General features: G+C 40.8%; 3 protein-coding genes across 5 annotated transcripts; all 3 read left to right on the top strand.

Annotated features, from left to right (window-relative positions):
• The first annotated feature begins 597 nt into the window (after positions 1 to 597).
• Positions 598 to 9,631, top strand: ubox5 (U-box domain containing 5). 3 transcript variants are annotated; one of them, XM_054773526.1, is made up of 8 exons: positions 598 to 835; positions 1,314 to 1,377; positions 3,161 to 3,262; positions 4,283 to 5,019; positions 6,226 to 6,716; positions 7,513 to 7,677; positions 7,756 to 8,022; positions 8,156 to 9,631. In XM_054773526.1, the coding sequence occupies exons 2-7, from the start codon at positions 1,324 to 1,326 to the stop codon at positions 7,974 to 7,976; spliced, it is 1,770 nt and encodes a 589-aa protein (XP_054629501.1). In that variant the 5' UTR covers positions 598 to 835; positions 1,314 to 1,323; the 3' UTR covers positions 7,977 to 8,022; positions 8,156 to 9,631. The 3 variants fall into 3 exon arrangements, with proteins under 3 accessions (XP_054629501.1, XP_054629500.1, XP_054629499.1); XM_054773525.1 differs by having other exon boundaries at positions 598 to 852; positions 7,756 to 8,016; XM_054773524.1 differs by having other exon boundaries at positions 598 to 852.
• Positions 9,632 to 10,286: 655 nt separating this feature from the next.
• avp (arginine vasopressin) lies at positions 10,287 to 12,405 on the top strand. The gene is made up of 3 exons (XM_054773443.1): positions 10,287 to 10,490; positions 11,601 to 11,805; positions 11,887 to 12,405. The coding sequence occupies exons 1-3, from the start codon at positions 10,359 to 10,361 to the stop codon at positions 12,021 to 12,023; spliced, it is 474 nt and encodes a 157-aa protein (XP_054629418.1). The 5' UTR covers positions 10,287 to 10,358; the 3' UTR covers positions 12,024 to 12,405.
• Positions 12,406 to 12,625: 220 nt separating this feature from the next.
• ccl27a (chemokine (C-C motif) ligand 27a) lies at positions 12,626 to 15,646 on the top strand. Its single transcript, XM_054774669.1, has 3 exons — positions 12,626 to 12,689; positions 14,629 to 14,746; positions 15,398 to 15,646. The coding sequence occupies exons 1-3, from the start codon at positions 12,626 to 12,628 to the stop codon at positions 15,513 to 15,515; spliced, it is 300 nt and encodes a 99-aa protein (XP_054630644.1). The 3' UTR covers positions 15,516 to 15,646.
• The last annotated feature ends 219 nt before the right edge of the window (positions 15,647 to 15,865 follow it).

The following is a 15,865-nucleotide window of genomic DNA, read 5'->3' as shown; positions in this document are numbered from 1 at the left end:
GGTCTTGTTTCGCATTGTATTTATTTTTTATATTCATTAACGCAAATGAGATCCTGGGGACATTTTGTGTTATCCATCTTCGTTATTTTCAAGCCATTTTGGCTGAATGAAAATAAGTGAGATTTTCCAGAGGATATGCATTTTTAAAACATTTTGATTTTACAATTGTCGTGTCTGTGCCTTAAAATTGCAACGCAACACACATAAATAGGCACATTTGTTCCAAACAATAGTAAAATGTCCATCTTTTTTCCCATTTAGATTATAAACTAATACAATCCTTTATGTCGTGGTACAATTAAAAAAACAGTGGAGCTGCAAAATGTAAACATACAGGCCTTTAAAGGGACACCCAAAATTAAATTCCCATTAGATGTGTATATTTTAGGCTGAAGTGGATCTAAAAATCTGACTCTTCTAAAGTGGTAAATATTAATATATAATATTTTTACAGCGGTTTTGGGGAAGCTGACATTTTGATTATGGGGTTAAAATGTTACGCTCCTTTGGGGAGAAAATGAATACACCCAAATGTGGGTTGGAAGTACGTGATTGACAGTGACAAATTGATTCCTTTTTATCAGAAACATTTAACACTTTTACAGATGAATACCGTTATTCTTACCGTATTGAAGACGTTCCACTCATTTTGACTTTCGCGTTTGGATAGCGTTTGTCCCTTCGCTAGTTCCGTAGCTGCTAACATTCAAGCTAGCTCGTAGCCGCTGTGAATTGAATTATTGTGCTGTTATCTTTTTCTTACAAACTACTTTAAAATGGCCCAGCGCGCCAAAAGCACCTAAAAAGATCAGCTTTAAGACCACCACCGTGCAAAGTAAGCTTTATGGACGGGTAAGCTTTAGCAATATATTGAGTGTAGTCTCTCAGCCTATATGATTTACCTGTATTAACTTTTGTTATATCACTATCTGAATTTACATTTCATTTAATGGGTCGTTTTCAGTGTTACTTATTAGGGGCAGCCTCCACCGTTTTGCTCAATCAATCCTTCGGATTACGAAGTCATAATGTGCATACAGAGGCGGCGTTAGTGCAATTACTTGAGCTGAATATTCCTGTGACGGCTTGTTAACGTGAATGGTGGATGATTTGTTCATAAAGGTTAGTCAGTCCAACATGGATTCAATGCCATGAGGTCCGAGTTCAAGTTATACACGTCAGACACTGTTGTGTTCTGTTTAACAGCTCCGTATATTCTTAGTTGGAATGCTTCATGTCTCCTTGACCTATGCTTCATGTCTCCTTGACCTACAAAATGTGTGGAATCGTTCAATGGCTTCCTTTTTTTCCAGGTTGGAGAACATGGTTTTAAATCTTTGCCTACCGCACTTCAACACAGAAATAAGCTCCAACAAGGTAAACAGTCCTCCATCACTTCACCTTCGGCTTCCTCAGAAAGACACTTTTCAACTTGTAGGTTGTTTGGGGCTCGTTATGTTCGAAAACTGCCAAGGTGGCCCAGTTTCTGCCGCAGAAATTCTTCTTTCCGTCATTGAACCGCAGCTCCCAAGCGCCAGCAGCACTCATGCAGCCCAAGACTATGGCACAACCACTTCACTTTAGGCAAGACACAGTTACTTTGCTACGCACGTGTGTTGCCAGATATGTAGACAATAATGGCTGTGTTGAGTCATTTTCAGTGCATAGTCGCGGTGAATTGGTTGACTGCGATAAGTGAATTTTCGATAAGCAGGATTAATTTGTAATTATGACATAGAAAAGTTGTTTACCATCTTCTAAATACCATTCCAAACATTATTAGAGCCCTCAAGAAATGAAATAAAACCCATATAATCTTCTTTACATTTGTATTACCCCGTGTAGTAGATATAATCAGAGAAAATAAGACCTATTAGACATAAATAGACTCACACGTTAGCGGTCCCTTGTCATTTTTGTCTGGACAGCATACTTCCAGTGGACTTCCGCCATTACAGTACATCAGTGTTTTGTAATGGCGGCTTTAAATGGCTTTACACTTGCATTACCCAATATAGTAGACAAAATAAGAGTAAATAAGCCATTTAAAACATAAATAAATCTCCTGCTCGAGGAGTGTCACAGTAAATGTGTTCCCTTGGGAACATAGATGTAGACATAGACAATGTCCTTAATTATACTTTAGAGTATTCACATGATATTTATGTTGTCTTCCTGTCTTGTGGTGTAAAATGAATCGTACACCGCATCTACTCTAAGTATTGATATGGACCGGAAGAGTTTTGCTAAACTTGGAAAGGGAAAAAAAGGACAGGCTGGAGGTGGCGAACAAAAGCCGTGAAAATAAAGCCGTTGAGGGGCAGAGTGGTGCGTGGGAGACTGAATCACCGCTGACCTTGTTATGTTCTTGTCGCTCTGTTTTGTCATGTAACCATAACAGCTGTTTTTGCTACATACTCTTGAGTATTTAAGGTCTCTCACACCTTCTGGTCTTGGATTTGTATTTTTATCGCCCATTTTTGGACATTAATGCATTTGAGAGTTTTCAATCATTTTTGTTCACTCAAGTATCCATGGCATTCAGCTAGTTTTTTGTTGTAGGGCGTAGACGTGGGGTTTTTTCACTTGGTGGTATAAAATATGAGGGTGCCACAAGATCTCACAAGATTAAAACATGACAAAATTTCTTGTTCAACTTTTTTTTTTTTTTAATTGTCTTGTGAACACCAGGCCTGGGACGATAATACATTATTTAATTAATCACACAATAAATGAAAATTAACTCGATAATTTTTCCAGCCATGTGCATGCGTGTCCTCGTCTCCCACCTCCAAACAGGCAGGAAGAGGTTCACTCTGTGCATTGGTTTCAGCACCTTGGTGCGTTTGTTCCATAAAACAACAGTATGTGAACGGAGTGAGCCCTTTGTCTCGGTGGGGGGAGGCGGCGCAGCTAGCGTACACGCAGAGTGCAGAAGACGTGTAGTCTCGTGAGGAGCAATGCGAGGTAATGTTGTAGAAATTAAATTAGCAGATCACATTATATGGTCACTGTTTAAAATTTTATTTTTCTTAAAAGTCTTAAAAGTTAAAATCTCGCCTAGTCGACCCAATTTTGTCTCGTCTCGTGAACACAGTGTCTCGTGACACCACTAATAAAATAATATACTTTCACTTTTACTATGTGTGTCTAATTGCAGTTGTGTGCAGATGGCTATGATGTCACCAACCTCATATCAGCAGACCCTGCTCTCCGGAGGCGGGGCTTCAAGCTGGAGTACTTTCTACGTCCACCCGTGCAGGTGACTTCTTTCTGTTAGTTGAGCATTTTGAATTGTGTATCCTCAAATCATATAGCTTAGAAGGAGCTGGCAATGTTGGATTTGCTCGTCCATTGAGGGACTAACAATGGATTACGTCACCATTGCTGTATTTTTATATGTAGTATACTTCAAACCCAGATTTCATACCATGTAGTATTTCATAGTATTTCATTTTGACAATGGAAACGCATTTAATCACGAGTACCGCTATGGTGAGGCGAGTAACTGCTGTAAAGTAGTGTGGCTTTAAAATCAGGAGATTTAACGTTTCACCAAATATAGAACTTCTAGGCTTGAACACAATCTGTTCTGCCATTAGGGCTGCACTGAAAATCGAAAAAACCTATTCATACTGACATGCTATCTAACTTGTAAATTACATTTAAGAAAAAAAGATTACCTAACACGCTGCATCACAAAAACACTCAAGGACTCATGCTGCACTGTTGTTGCCGACACGTCCTCCTCACTCTCCCTGTCCCCCAGCGAGCCTTGCCAGCCAAGGCGGGGGAGTCATCTCGCACTGGCCGGCAAGGCTCATTCATCAGTTCACGGGAGGAGCAATTGCATTAATTAATTGATTTTCTTTTGACTTGTCTTTATTACGTGCATGAATCTACTGTGGAGTGAGCGAGCGTGCCAGATTTTAGACTTTTTGTATTTATTTCAGCTGTTGTATTCATTTCTATTTAAAAAAAGAAAAAAAGGCTCATGCCAACTGTACTCCTTCCTATGAAGAATGTCTGAAAGACCACTGGAAGTTTTGTTAAAGCAGAACAAGACAACGAGGAGTCTAATAATAATAATATTTTAAAAATCTGTGAATTTTTTTCAAAATTGTGCATGTGCAAAAAAATTGTCCAATCTCAATTCTAAGCCGGAAAATCGTGATTCACATTTTTTGCAGAATCGTGCATCTCTATCTGGGATGCTGCTCTACATTTTAGTCTGGGGTTAGAATCAATCTTGTCCTGGTTAACAATCCATTCTTGTTGTCAGGTGACGTTAAGGTTCGGCTTTAAGGTGGAGCTGTGCAGGGTGGATGTGGAGTTGTGGCCCTGGGGCATGGATCTTGGGCAGACCAGCAAGAGACTGGAGATCAGCACCACTTCCGATCTGCTTCCTCCTCAGAATTTTAGCCAAGCCAGGGGGCAAGACCAGGTTAAGACACATGTACAGATGGAGAAGGAGGAAAATGGAAAGCAGGGCAATCAAGATGGCAAGTTTAACGGCCACCTGTGGAGTATCCAGGCTCAAGCATGGGGTGAGGAGTCCCAACAAAGGGGCCACATGTACAAACAAGACACCAAAAGTCATTCTCAATCAGACACTCGGTTTAACAATCCTGAGCATGACTTTAAACTAGTTGGCCGTTGTGAACTCAAGGAGGAAACCAAAGTTTGCTTCTCCCATTCTGCATTTCGTCCTCGGCCTCCCTTCGTCTGTCTTCCTCCCCCTCCTCTTCAACCAGACAACTGCCGCAGAGAAGCTCTATGGAGTCGAGGCCACCTTTCTTTGAGCTCTGTCTCACAGCTTCGTGTGACTTTGCCTTTTGGCGGGGCTGCATCCGCCCTTGGCCTCAAGGCTTTGGCGGTGTGGGGGCAACCGGCTCGTTGCTGCCCTCCAGAGGAAGTCGAGAAGATTAATCGCGTCCACAGGGCCAGTCGAAGGCCACTACCTCGACCCGTTGCTTCTGTCAGTCACACAGAACAGCCCCAGCAAGACACACCTTCAAGGTAATTGGTTCGGCCATATGGTGCGTTATTAGGGAATAACAATGCAGGGATTATCCTAATGGAATAGTTTATTACATTAGAATAATCACTCGTAACAGGGTGGTTGTTGTACTTATTTTTAGAAGGAAAACTAGCTCATGACTGGTCAGCATGCAGCAGTTGTACTATATAATTTAATAAATGAGCTTGTTGTCAGAGAGCTACATTTTCCATTCCACTTTTTCATGCACTCCAAATCATTATTAAAGTTAGTAGCCCCACTATATAGCGTTGATGCTAGATAATAAATGATTGAGACTGATCAAGATACTTTACTTACCTTAATCAGATGGGGGAAATTATAGCGTTATCTACGTGTGAAAAGAAAAATCATATAAATACATATATATGATGAATGAAAGGGATAAATTAACACATGAATTTACTTTTACCTTCATTGAAGACGTGAGTGTTGACGTGAAGTGGCGGCGAGACACCACACAGACATCACCTGCCTGTTTTGTGATGAGTTATTTCTTGAATTCAGTAGCATTTCTCACTTCAATAACACTAAATGGCAGCATTTTGTTAAAGTAGGTGAGAAACACTACTGAAATCAAGAAATAACTCATAACAAAAGAGGAAGATGGTGTCCGCGTGGTGTCTCGCTGCCACATCGTGTCTTTGGGAACAGTCTTCATTGAAGGTAACCTTAAATCTTTAATTTATACCTTTCATTCGCCATTTATATGCATTTATAGTAGTTTTATGCATGTAAAAGTATAATTGTAAAACTATAAAATGTGTTTTGGGACTCAATCGCTGATGACGTCACAGCCAGGCGACGCAGCTGACTTGCCAGTTTGTTAGCACGCTCAGGAAGCTAACAAGGACGTTTGTGATAAAAATACATTAGGAACACAGTAGGACTCACACATTGTGTTAATAGCATGACAAGACACGTGCCATATTGTACGCTTACTGGAAAATGTATGCAAACAGAGGAAAGATTTTGGCGTAAATTTTTGATGTAAACCGGGGCGAACGCTAAGCAAGGTTCCAGTGTATAATAAAATATTTGCAGAAATAAGAGGGGTGTACTCACTTTTGTGAGGTAATGTATATGAATTGGTAAGATATGTCAATTTTTTATATAATCAAAAATATACTGCACAATACTTTTTACATTTTGACAAATACCAGCTGTATTTTTTTGTCTGGTTCTAGCACTCTCTCAACCCCAGAGGAGTTTCTTGACCCCATAACCCAGGAGGTAATGACACTGCCCATGCTCCTCCCGAGCGGCGTCTCAGTGGACAGCACCACCCTTGAGGAGCACCAGAAGAGGGAGGCCTCCTGGGGGCGACCCGCAAGCGACCCATTCACCGGCGTCCCGTTCACCGCCGCCTCCCAGCCTCTGCCCAATCCCCAGTTGAAAAGCCGCATCGACCATTTCCTCCTGCGAAATGGAAACGCGAAGAGGGATGGGACTTTAGGGAGACGGAGGGAGGCGGAGAAGCCACAACCCTCCAGGTTGATAGGCCTGCATCCTCATGAACGCTCTGTGATGATAACAAACAGACAAGTAGAGGAATCTGGACAGTCATCAGATTGCAGAAATATTGATGGAGGGAAGAAGCGACAACTGAGTGGATCAGAACCATCAACAGCTGAGCAACTACATCAAACAAAAATACCAAGAAATGACACATCATCAGGTGAGTGCAAATACAGTAGTGTTCCCTCGTTTATGGCGGGGAATAGGTTCCCAAAATAGCCTGCAATAAGTGAAAATGTATTTTGTTACAGTGATTTTATATATTTTAAGGTTGTAAAACCCCTCGCCATACACTTCATACACTATTCTCAGACAGACAATAACACTTTGTCACACTTCTCTCTTGTTGAAACACTCTCAGAAATTCAAACTTTTGTTTGAATTTTAATGATCAACCTACAGGTCGGACACAAGAAATGATGAAGCCACTAACTTGCTAACTGTGCCCTTTTGTCCTGGCGCCGTTCCGCTGCACTGTAGCGTTTTTGCATCCTTGTTAAAAGATATTGCTGCGGTGGTACTCCTGTTGCAGTCCTCAGAAGGAACCGAAGATTCATTTACAAGCTAGCGATGGACACAGGAGACATGGCAACATGGCAGGGCGGCAGGAAGGAGATTGATTGATTGATTGGTTGATAATGGTCTACAGCCAATCAGGATGTAGAAAACAATGGGCGGTGCAGACAGAAGAGAGAGACACTCGACTTCCCACAATGCAATTTTTCTTAAAGGGCCACCCTTGGCCTGGAACAGCGTTCATATGCTGTAATAAAAATTGTAAAAAAGCACAAAAAAAAATTCAGCGGAATAGATTGAGGGAACACTGTACTGTATACTAATTTATATTAATGTTAAAGTGATTAAATTCCACTTTATTGATACAATTCTTCAGAAAAATCAATATCCTACATACCCATCTGTTTATACCTTTATTCCCTGTCATGTCTCTTCCACAGGGCAGAGAAGCAGCAGCTCACATGAACAACGTCTGTCAGCCAGCCTGGATGACGCCCTCTCCTCCGTCCTAAAGGGACGACCCTCTTTTACCTCAAACTTATTTTTGCAGGGACGTGCCCCTCCTGTCTCTGAGTCACCGCACACTGCCGCTCTAACTATGCCAGGTTACAAAAACGTCAAAACAAACTTATCTCTATTACCGTATGTTTTTCTAACTGTGCCCCAATAAATGTCCTCCATAGGTGATGATAGGACGTGCGCATCTTGTTCCTCAGTGCTGTCTCTTTACTCCGTGCCTTCATCGCCCGTTTATCGCCTGCTCTGCGGTCATGTGTTGTGCCGCACCTGCCTACAAAGAGACTCACCACTGTTGAGCTCTGTCGCCACATCGCCCACTGGCATCCACTGCCCTACCTGCCAACGCCCTACGTCTCGCAGCGACATCATACGCGTGCATCACTAGCCTGCCCGGAGACGGCGCAAAGAAACAAGCTGTTCTCAAGGTGAAGGTACGCAAACGGCCTTTATTTGTATATGCGCATTATGTCATCACAAATCGCACAAAAAAAGTATTGCATTAAACAGTTTAGAATAAAAAGGAAATAAATAATACTCCCTCTTCCTGTCGTCTTTTCTTTTCAGTGAGGGACTTGCAGCCTTGGTTTCGATGGTTTGTGGACACAAAAAGAGAAAGCTGAGCACAGTGTGCATCCAGCATGGAATAAAGGAGGAAAGGTTCTATGATCTTTCGTCTGACCTGACCATGTAACACTGCAACCTCTCCTTTGGACATACAATACAATCCATACAATAAATGCAGAAGTAAAATGTAACATCAGCAAGTGTAAGGCCCATATTTGTATTTTTTTTTAGTGACAAAGTCACTCAGACTCTTGAAAAGACCGTCTTTTTTTATTTTTTATGGTGGTTTCCGTGACGACAAGTGTAAATCAAGGTCATGATCCTGTATCCGCTCCGTAAGAGCTGCATGCAAAATAGCCACAGATGCAACCTTAGTTTCACTCTGCAGCAGGGGAGTCCAAACTTTTTCCACCGAGTGCTGCATACTGAAAAATCAAAGGATGCTGGGGGCCACTTTTACATTTTTTTTAACCAACCCATGCAGATATGCCGAGATGTTTTTGTTTTTTTATATTTAAAGAAATAACAGCCTGCGTCTCAGCTTTGTGTATAAAGGGTATTATTGGTATTAACGTTTCATCCTTTTTTGCCCATTTTTTCCTGTTTTTTTTAACAAATATTTTGACTTTCTCATTGTACATTTTTTCTCATAATATCATGCATTTATTCCCCTAATATTTTGACTTGATCATAATATTACTTTTTCCTGACCTAATTCCATTTATCGCAGCAAGTCTTCCAGGTCCTGAAGCAGCAAAACAGCCCCATACCATCACACTACCACCACCATATTTGACTGTTGGTATGACTTTTTTTTCTGAAATGCGGTGTTACTTTTATGCCAGATATAATGGGACACACACATTCCAAAAAGTTAAACTTTTGTCAGATCACAGAGTATTTTCCCAAAGGTCTTGGGGATCATTAAGATGTTTTTTGGCAAAATTGAGATGGGCCTTAATGTTCTTTTTGTTCATCAGTGGTTTTTCTCTTGGAACTCTGCTATGCAGGCCGTTTTTGCCCAGTATCTTTCTTATGGTGGAGTCATGAACACTGACTTTAATTGAGGCAAGTGAGGCTTGTAGTTTTTTGGATGTTGTTGTGGGGTCTTTTGTGACCTCTTGGATGAGTCATCGCTGCGCTCTTGGGGTCGTTTTGGTTGGCCGACCACTCCTGGGAAGATTCACCACTGTTCCATGTGTTCGCCGTTTGTGGATAATGGCTCTCACTGTGGTTCTCTGGAGTCCCAAAGCTTTAGAAATAGCTTTATCACCTTTTCCAGACTGATAGATCTCAATTAATCTCAGTTATGTTTTAACGAAGGGTGGCAATCCCCTCTTCTCACACTGGGTCATGTAGGTTTGAATTTTTTTTTCTCCCTTAATAATAAAAAGTTTTTTTTAAAAACTGCGTTTTGTGTTCAGCTGTGTTGTCATTGACTAATATTTAAATTTGTTTGATGATCTGAAACATTTAAGTGTGACAAAAATAAGAAATCAAGCAAACATTGATTGTATTTTGTATATGTTTGTAATATCATGTTTAATCTGGTAATATAATATGTGTAATATAATTTTTAATCTGGAGTACCACTACCCCCGGTACTTGTACCACAGGTTGAGAATAAACTTTGGGAGGTTTTTCAATCTATTTAATTCAAATGTCTGCGTCCAGTAGCGCAATAACGAATTGCATTTGTCGCTTGCATGCAGCCGATCATATTAAAGGTCAGTTTTACAAAGTTATTGTTTAATTGCTAATCAGCAAGACAACACTTAATAGGTGAGAAAGAATGCTGAGCACAGTAACAACCTGAGTTGGATTTAAAAATGCTAATTGTTTTGTTTGGTACTAAAAACAAAAACAGAAGGGGGTAAGGGTCCTGATATGATGACAAGTGATTGGGCTGCATGGTCATGCTGGAGTCTTAATTAGCTGTAGTAAGTATACAGGTTGTCCTTTTGCCACCAGCTTGATTGTTGGTGCATGTTGAATACAGACAAAAGCATTTGTGTGTAGATAAGTGATGCACCAACACATCCGCCTCGACCTCTCGCCATGACGTCACAAGTGTCACACACCATCTTATAAAAACAGGCTGCGTGGCGGTACAGTAACTCCTTGTCAAGACAGTCACCCGCTAGGTGGAGCGAACATCTCCCAGCACATCGGCAACCCGCACCACTATCATCGGCGAGCAACGATGTCTCACTCCGTACTCCCCCTCTGCGTCCTGGGACTGCTCGCCCTCAACACCGCCCTCTCCTCCGCCTGCTACATCCAGAACTGTCCTAGGGGGGGCAAGAGAGCGTTGGCCGAGACTGGACTCAGACAGGTGGGCAACGTGTTTTGTTTTTTTACGATTCTTTTTGTTTTTTAAATGTATTCCAAATTTCACCCCTCGATATTTATTGGAAAATATAGCAAAGCTTTTCGTTTTTAAATATGAGTTATCTTTTATTAACCATCACAGTCAATTATAATGCCATTCCGTTATTAGGTACTTAAAATACCATTCTGGTTAATTGCAATGCCATTCCATCCATTTGGTTATATTCCATGACATTACACAATAGTGATCTTTGTGTTTAGATTTTTCATTGGTTATCATTACTACAATTATGTCATTCTATTGATATTATGATTGAATAAACTAAAAACGATTAAAAAAAGAAATAATTATTTAATGATGATTTACATATTTTTAAAAATATTTTATTTTAAAATGTCCGTTTTGAGCACTTCACACAAACACTGTCCCTTATCCACGCGGTAAACAGTTAGTTTTAAAATAAATATATCATTCTGCATCTATATTGAAATATAGATTAAATAAAGACAATTTTGTAAATAAATAGATACCTCCGTTATTAATATTATATTGATATAATATAGTCATATACATATTATATATGTGGAATGATCAATTCAACTGTCTGTTACTTGATTAAATAGTGAAATATATAATTGGAAAGTATGACTGAAATGTGTATTTGTCACATGCATAGTTGTGCAACATTATTATTATTATTAAGATAAATCAAAAATGTTTACTCATCAATACGCAACCTCATTAATATGAATAATATACAGTATTTATATTGTCATACAGCAAAATGTATATAGATACATGCATTACATCATATTACATACTGAATGTAGCAGCCGAACTGTTCAAATGAATATTGAAGAAATGTATATAGAAAGAGAGGTCATTACATTAACATATAATTATATTAAATATATTAAATATAATATATAATTAGAATATATAATTTAACTATTTTGTATTGTATGACTGGTTTAATGATCACTTGATAGGAAAAACGTTATATAATACAATAGAAGCAATCTTAAATAGTAAAGAAGTGTCTTCATGTCAAGCATTAATGTAACACAAATGGATAGCTACAGGCTTTTATCGTGTCCATATTGTCCCTTCCAGTGCATGTCATGTGGTCCCAGGGACAGGGGGCGCTGCTTTGGTCCCAACATCTGCTGTGTGGAGGGCTTTGGTTGCTTGCTGGCCTCCCCGGACACATCTCACTGTGTGGAGGAGAACTACCTGCTCACCCCCTGTCAGACGGGGGGACGGCCCTGTGGCACCCAGGGGGGTCACTGTGCCGCTTCGGGCCTCTGCTGTACCTCAGGTAACGTTTTTGTAAAAGATATAAATTCGATGTTGTCGATGGAAAGTCAAGTTTTGACAGTTTGTCTCCTTTATTTCGCAGAGAGCTGTTCAGTAGACTCCTCCTGCCTGGAGGAGGCTGAGGATGCAGATCAAACCCAAACCTCTGCAGGGAGCTCGCCTGCAGAGCTGCTGCTGCGCTTACTGCATGTGGCCACCAGGGGGCAGACTGAGTACTAACGCTGCCTTCCTCAGCGCGAGCACTCGATTCCACTAAATGCCTTTTGACCTCACATACACCACACTCACTTGTAATAATGTATGTCTTTAAATAGTGGCTTCTCCTTTAACAGACGCCTTACTTCAAATAAAAGCCTGCTATTCTTTGCAGTTTTGCAAATAAACACCTCCAGCTACTATTTGTGCTATTTAGGTATTTATTATTATTATCACGGGTATTTAATATTGCGCTCACATTGATGAGGAACCAATAACATGCTAATTTAAGGTTTCAGGTAGCACTGTAAATAAATAAGACATCATATGATGAGGAAGTTAGACCACCAAGTTGTCAAAATGTGACTGTATAGTGACAAACAAATAAAACAATACAGAATATAACACTGCCGTAAAAAAATGTGTATTCGTCCCATTATTCAAACAATTTAAAGGGAATAATTCCTGCAAATGGTTTGCATCGTTACCCCACACTAAAAACATGCCGCTGCCTGTTTGAATGGAGACAGGTTCATCACTGGGCGGGTACACAGGTGTGTGCTCATCACCAGTGTACCTGAGCAAACAAAGCAAGCACGTTTCTTCAACTTACTCCATCTACTGTCATGGACCTGAAAGTGGCTGTGGTGACCTTGTGTCTGTGCGCTTTGGCTTTCCACGCGACTGAAGGTAAGCCACGACGCTAGCATCGACATCAGCGATTCGCAACTGGTGGCTCGCGACCCAAAAGCGGGTCACGGAGCCGTTTTCAGTGGGTCGCCGGTCTTGCCAAAAAACACTGTGTAATGACCTCGCGTCTGTGCTTTTCACTTGCTATGCCACCACGAGGTGCGTGCCATGTTTACAGGTGACCTGGGCAAGCATGAGCAGGAGGGGAAGGACACTGAATGTGAACTTAAGGTGCCGTCCGTCCGACACACAGCTAGATCGCCTTTACTGGCAAAAAAAATATAAAAAGACACTCCAGCTCACGTTTCACTCGGAATTCCGCCCACAATGAAGACTTGCTGGTACCGTTTCATACCCAGTTACATCTGTTGACCCAATCAGAGGGGGGGTCTACAGAAGAAATGGACTACCTATTATTAAACTGACCTCCTGAGGTAGCCAGAAAAAGGGTAAATTTGTATATTTGGAATGGAGGAGTTGAATCAGAGCAAATGAACTAGTTTGATTTTCTTGGCGGGTCCCGCAGCCAAACCAGTTGAGAATCACTGATATGTGTACATGATAGATATACAGTGGTGTGAAAAAGTATCAGACTAATTTAAATATTAGTCAATGACAACACAATTGTGCACAAAATGCAGTTTTTTTTTTATTATTAAGGGAGAAAAACATCGAAACCTACATAGCCCTGTGTGAAAAAGTGATTGACCCCCCCTGTTAAAACAGAACTGAGATTAATTAAGATCTATCAATCTGGAAAAGGTTATAAAGGCATTTTTAAAGCTTTGGGACTCTAAAGAACCACAGTGAGAGCCATTATCCACAAATGGCAAAAACATGGAACAGTGGTGAACCTTACCAGGAGTGGCCAGCCAACCAAAATGACCCCAAGAACGCAAAAGACCCCACAACAACATCCAAAGAACTGCAGGCCTCACTTGCCTCAGTTAAGGTCAGTGTTCATGACTCCACCATGAGAAAGACACTGGACTAAAACCTGCTTGGCAGAGTTCCGAGACGAAAACCATTGCTGAACAAAAAGAACATTAAGGCTCGCCTCAACTTTGCCAGAAAACATCTTGATGATCCCCAAGACCTTTGGGAAAATACTTTGTGGTCTGATGAGACAAAACCTGAACTTTTTGGAAGGTGTGTCCCATTACATCTGATGTAAAAGTTATGCCGCATTTCAGAAAAAGAACATCATACCAACAGTAAAATATGGTGGTGGTAGTGTGACGGTCTGGGGCTGCTTTGCTGCTTCAGGACCTGGAAGACTTGCTGTGATGAATCAAACCATGAATTCTGCTGTCTACGAAAAAGTCCTGAAGCAGAATGTCCGGCCATCTGTTTGTGACCTCAAGCTGAAACAAAACACACCAGCAAGTCCACCTCTGAATGACTGAAGAAAAACAAAATGAAGACTTTGGAGTGGCCTAGTCAAAGTCCTGACCTGAATCCTATTGAGATGCTGTGGCATGACTTTAAAAAGGCGCTTCATGCTGGAAAACCCTCCAATGTGGCTGAATTACAACAATTCAGCAAAGATAAGGGGGCCAAAATTCCTCCACAGCGCTGTAAGAGACTCATTGCAAGTTATCGCCAACGCTTGATTGCAGTTGTTGCTGCTAAGGGGGGCCCAACCAGGTGTTAGATTTAGGGGGCAATCACTTTTTCACATAGGGCCATGTAGGTTTAGATTTTTTTTCTCCCTTAATAATAAAAAGTTTCTTTCAAAAACTGCATTTTGTGTTCAGTTGTGTTGTCATTGACTAATATTTACATTTATTTGATGATCTGAAACATTTAAGTGTGACAAACATGCCAGAAAATAAGAAACCAGGAAGGGGGCAAACACTTTTTCGCACCACTGCGTATGATAGATATAAAGATGTTGCTTGTTATTGAGTATCTGACTTAATTTGTGCTCCAACTGCAGGTGGCATCGTTAAATGCTGTGTGAAAACCAGGCAATCCGTCCCCAAAATAAAACTCATGATGGTCAGAAGATGGCAAATGCAAGAAAGCGGCGGCCCCTGTGACATCAGCGCACTCATGTGAGCCACGAAAACATATTTTTCCCAGTACTGCATACTTATTCAGAAGATCCATGCTGATCCAACATGTATGCTGTACATTTTATCCTTTATTATCGCATATTAATCATTTATTATCCACTTGGGGTAAATCTGCGGGAAAAAAGGGTCTATTTTAGGAGAACAATTTTTTTTTTAAACAACACATCTGCAAATTTGCAGCAGTCCACTGTAGTTCATTCCAGTAGTGGTACGGTGCACTGTAGTATGAATTTTAAAGAGCCGTGATTCACTTGCAAAATTAATAGAGATTAATTCTGCAGTGCAACAAAGTGACCACATATGACAACAAAAAATTATTTTTCGTCGCAGTATGTGTAGTACAGTATAGCATAGCATAGTTAACACAGGAGAGATTTAATTGCACATCAATATGGATAATCGAGAGACTTCCGAGAGGCTTTCTACAGGTCTTTACAGTAGACTACGTCCCAGCAGCTTCAGGAAGACGAGGCTTTGATAGAAAGCAGGGAGAGGGGTGTACAGAGCAGCTCGAGCCCGTGTGACGGGGAAGTCACGGAAGCAAGCTTTCTACCACAAATTCTGCAGAAAAGTGATATGTTATGGGTGTTGTGAGTTGCTGTTCTAATTGTAGGTGTGTTATATCCACAGCCTTCACGTGGCGGGCCGGAGGAAGCCCATTTGTGCCAACCCCACAGTCAGGAAGCATCTCAAGCAAGTTCGTCTGGAGATGATGCAATTGAAGCTGGGAAAAGTGCACTCAAATTAAGCGCACGATGTGTTTATGCCAACGTATCTTGATGTATATGTCATGCCCACATTTTGCTTTCGTTTGTCATGAAAAAGAACCACCGTTGACTTCTGATAATGAAATGAAACCATTGTGAGAGATTATAGGTACATGCCTGTTCACAACTGCTCCCATTGATACTGCCTGGGGCTTGGAACGTTCTTGGCTCATATATTACCTTTTTTTTTTTTTTTTTTTTACCTTGCCAAACTTATTTGATTACTGTGGTATTGTTCCTGCTACCTTGCAAATAAAAATGTTCAAGAAGTGCCTGTCCGATGTACGGCCTTCAGGACAAAAAACAAAGCAATGAAAGACCAGTGCCATCA

The sequence above is a fragment of the Dunckerocampus dactyliophorus genome, chromosome 4 (genome assembly GCF_027744805.1).
Source record: "Dunckerocampus dactyliophorus isolate RoL2022-P2 chromosome 4, RoL_Ddac_1.1, whole genome shotgun sequence".
NCBI lineage: Eukaryota > Metazoa > Chordata > Actinopteri > Syngnathiformes > Syngnathidae > Dunckerocampus > Dunckerocampus dactyliophorus.
Note: the sequence above shows the minus strand (reverse complement) of the source record. Positions and strands in the feature narration are given on the sequence as shown.

Coding starts and splice junctions, on each gene's coding strand:
- ubox5 (XM_054773525.1), top strand. Junction 5,020..6,225: donor CAGCAAGACACACCTTCAAG/GTAATTGGTTCG, acceptor GTCTGGTTCTAG/CACTCTCTCAACCCCAGAGG. Junction 7,678..7,755: donor TGCCGCTCTAACTATGCCAG/GTTACAAAAACG, acceptor TGTCCTCCATAG/GTGATGATAGGACGTGCGCA.
- ccl27a (XM_054774669.1), top strand. CDS start 12,626: ATGGACCTGAAAGTGGCTGTGGTGACCTTGTGTCTGTGCGCTTTGGCT. Junction 12,690..14,628: donor GGCTTTCCACGCGACTGAAG/GTAAGCCACGAC, acceptor CTCCAACTGCAG/GTGGCATCGTTAAATGCTGT. Junction 14,747..15,397: donor TGTGACATCAGCGCACTCAT/GTGAGCCACGAA, acceptor TTATATCCACAG/CCTTCACGTGGCGGGCCGGA.
- avp (XM_054773443.1), top strand. CDS start 10,359: ATGTCTCACTCCGTACTCCCCCTCTGCGTCCTGGGACTGCTCGCCCTC. Junction 10,491..11,600: donor CCGAGACTGGACTCAGACAG/GTGGGCAACGTG, acceptor TGTCCCTTCCAG/TGCATGTCATGTGGTCCCAG. Junction 11,806..11,886: donor GGGCCTCTGCTGTACCTCAG/GTAACGTTTTTG, acceptor TTTATTTCGCAG/AGAGCTGTTCAGTAGACTCC.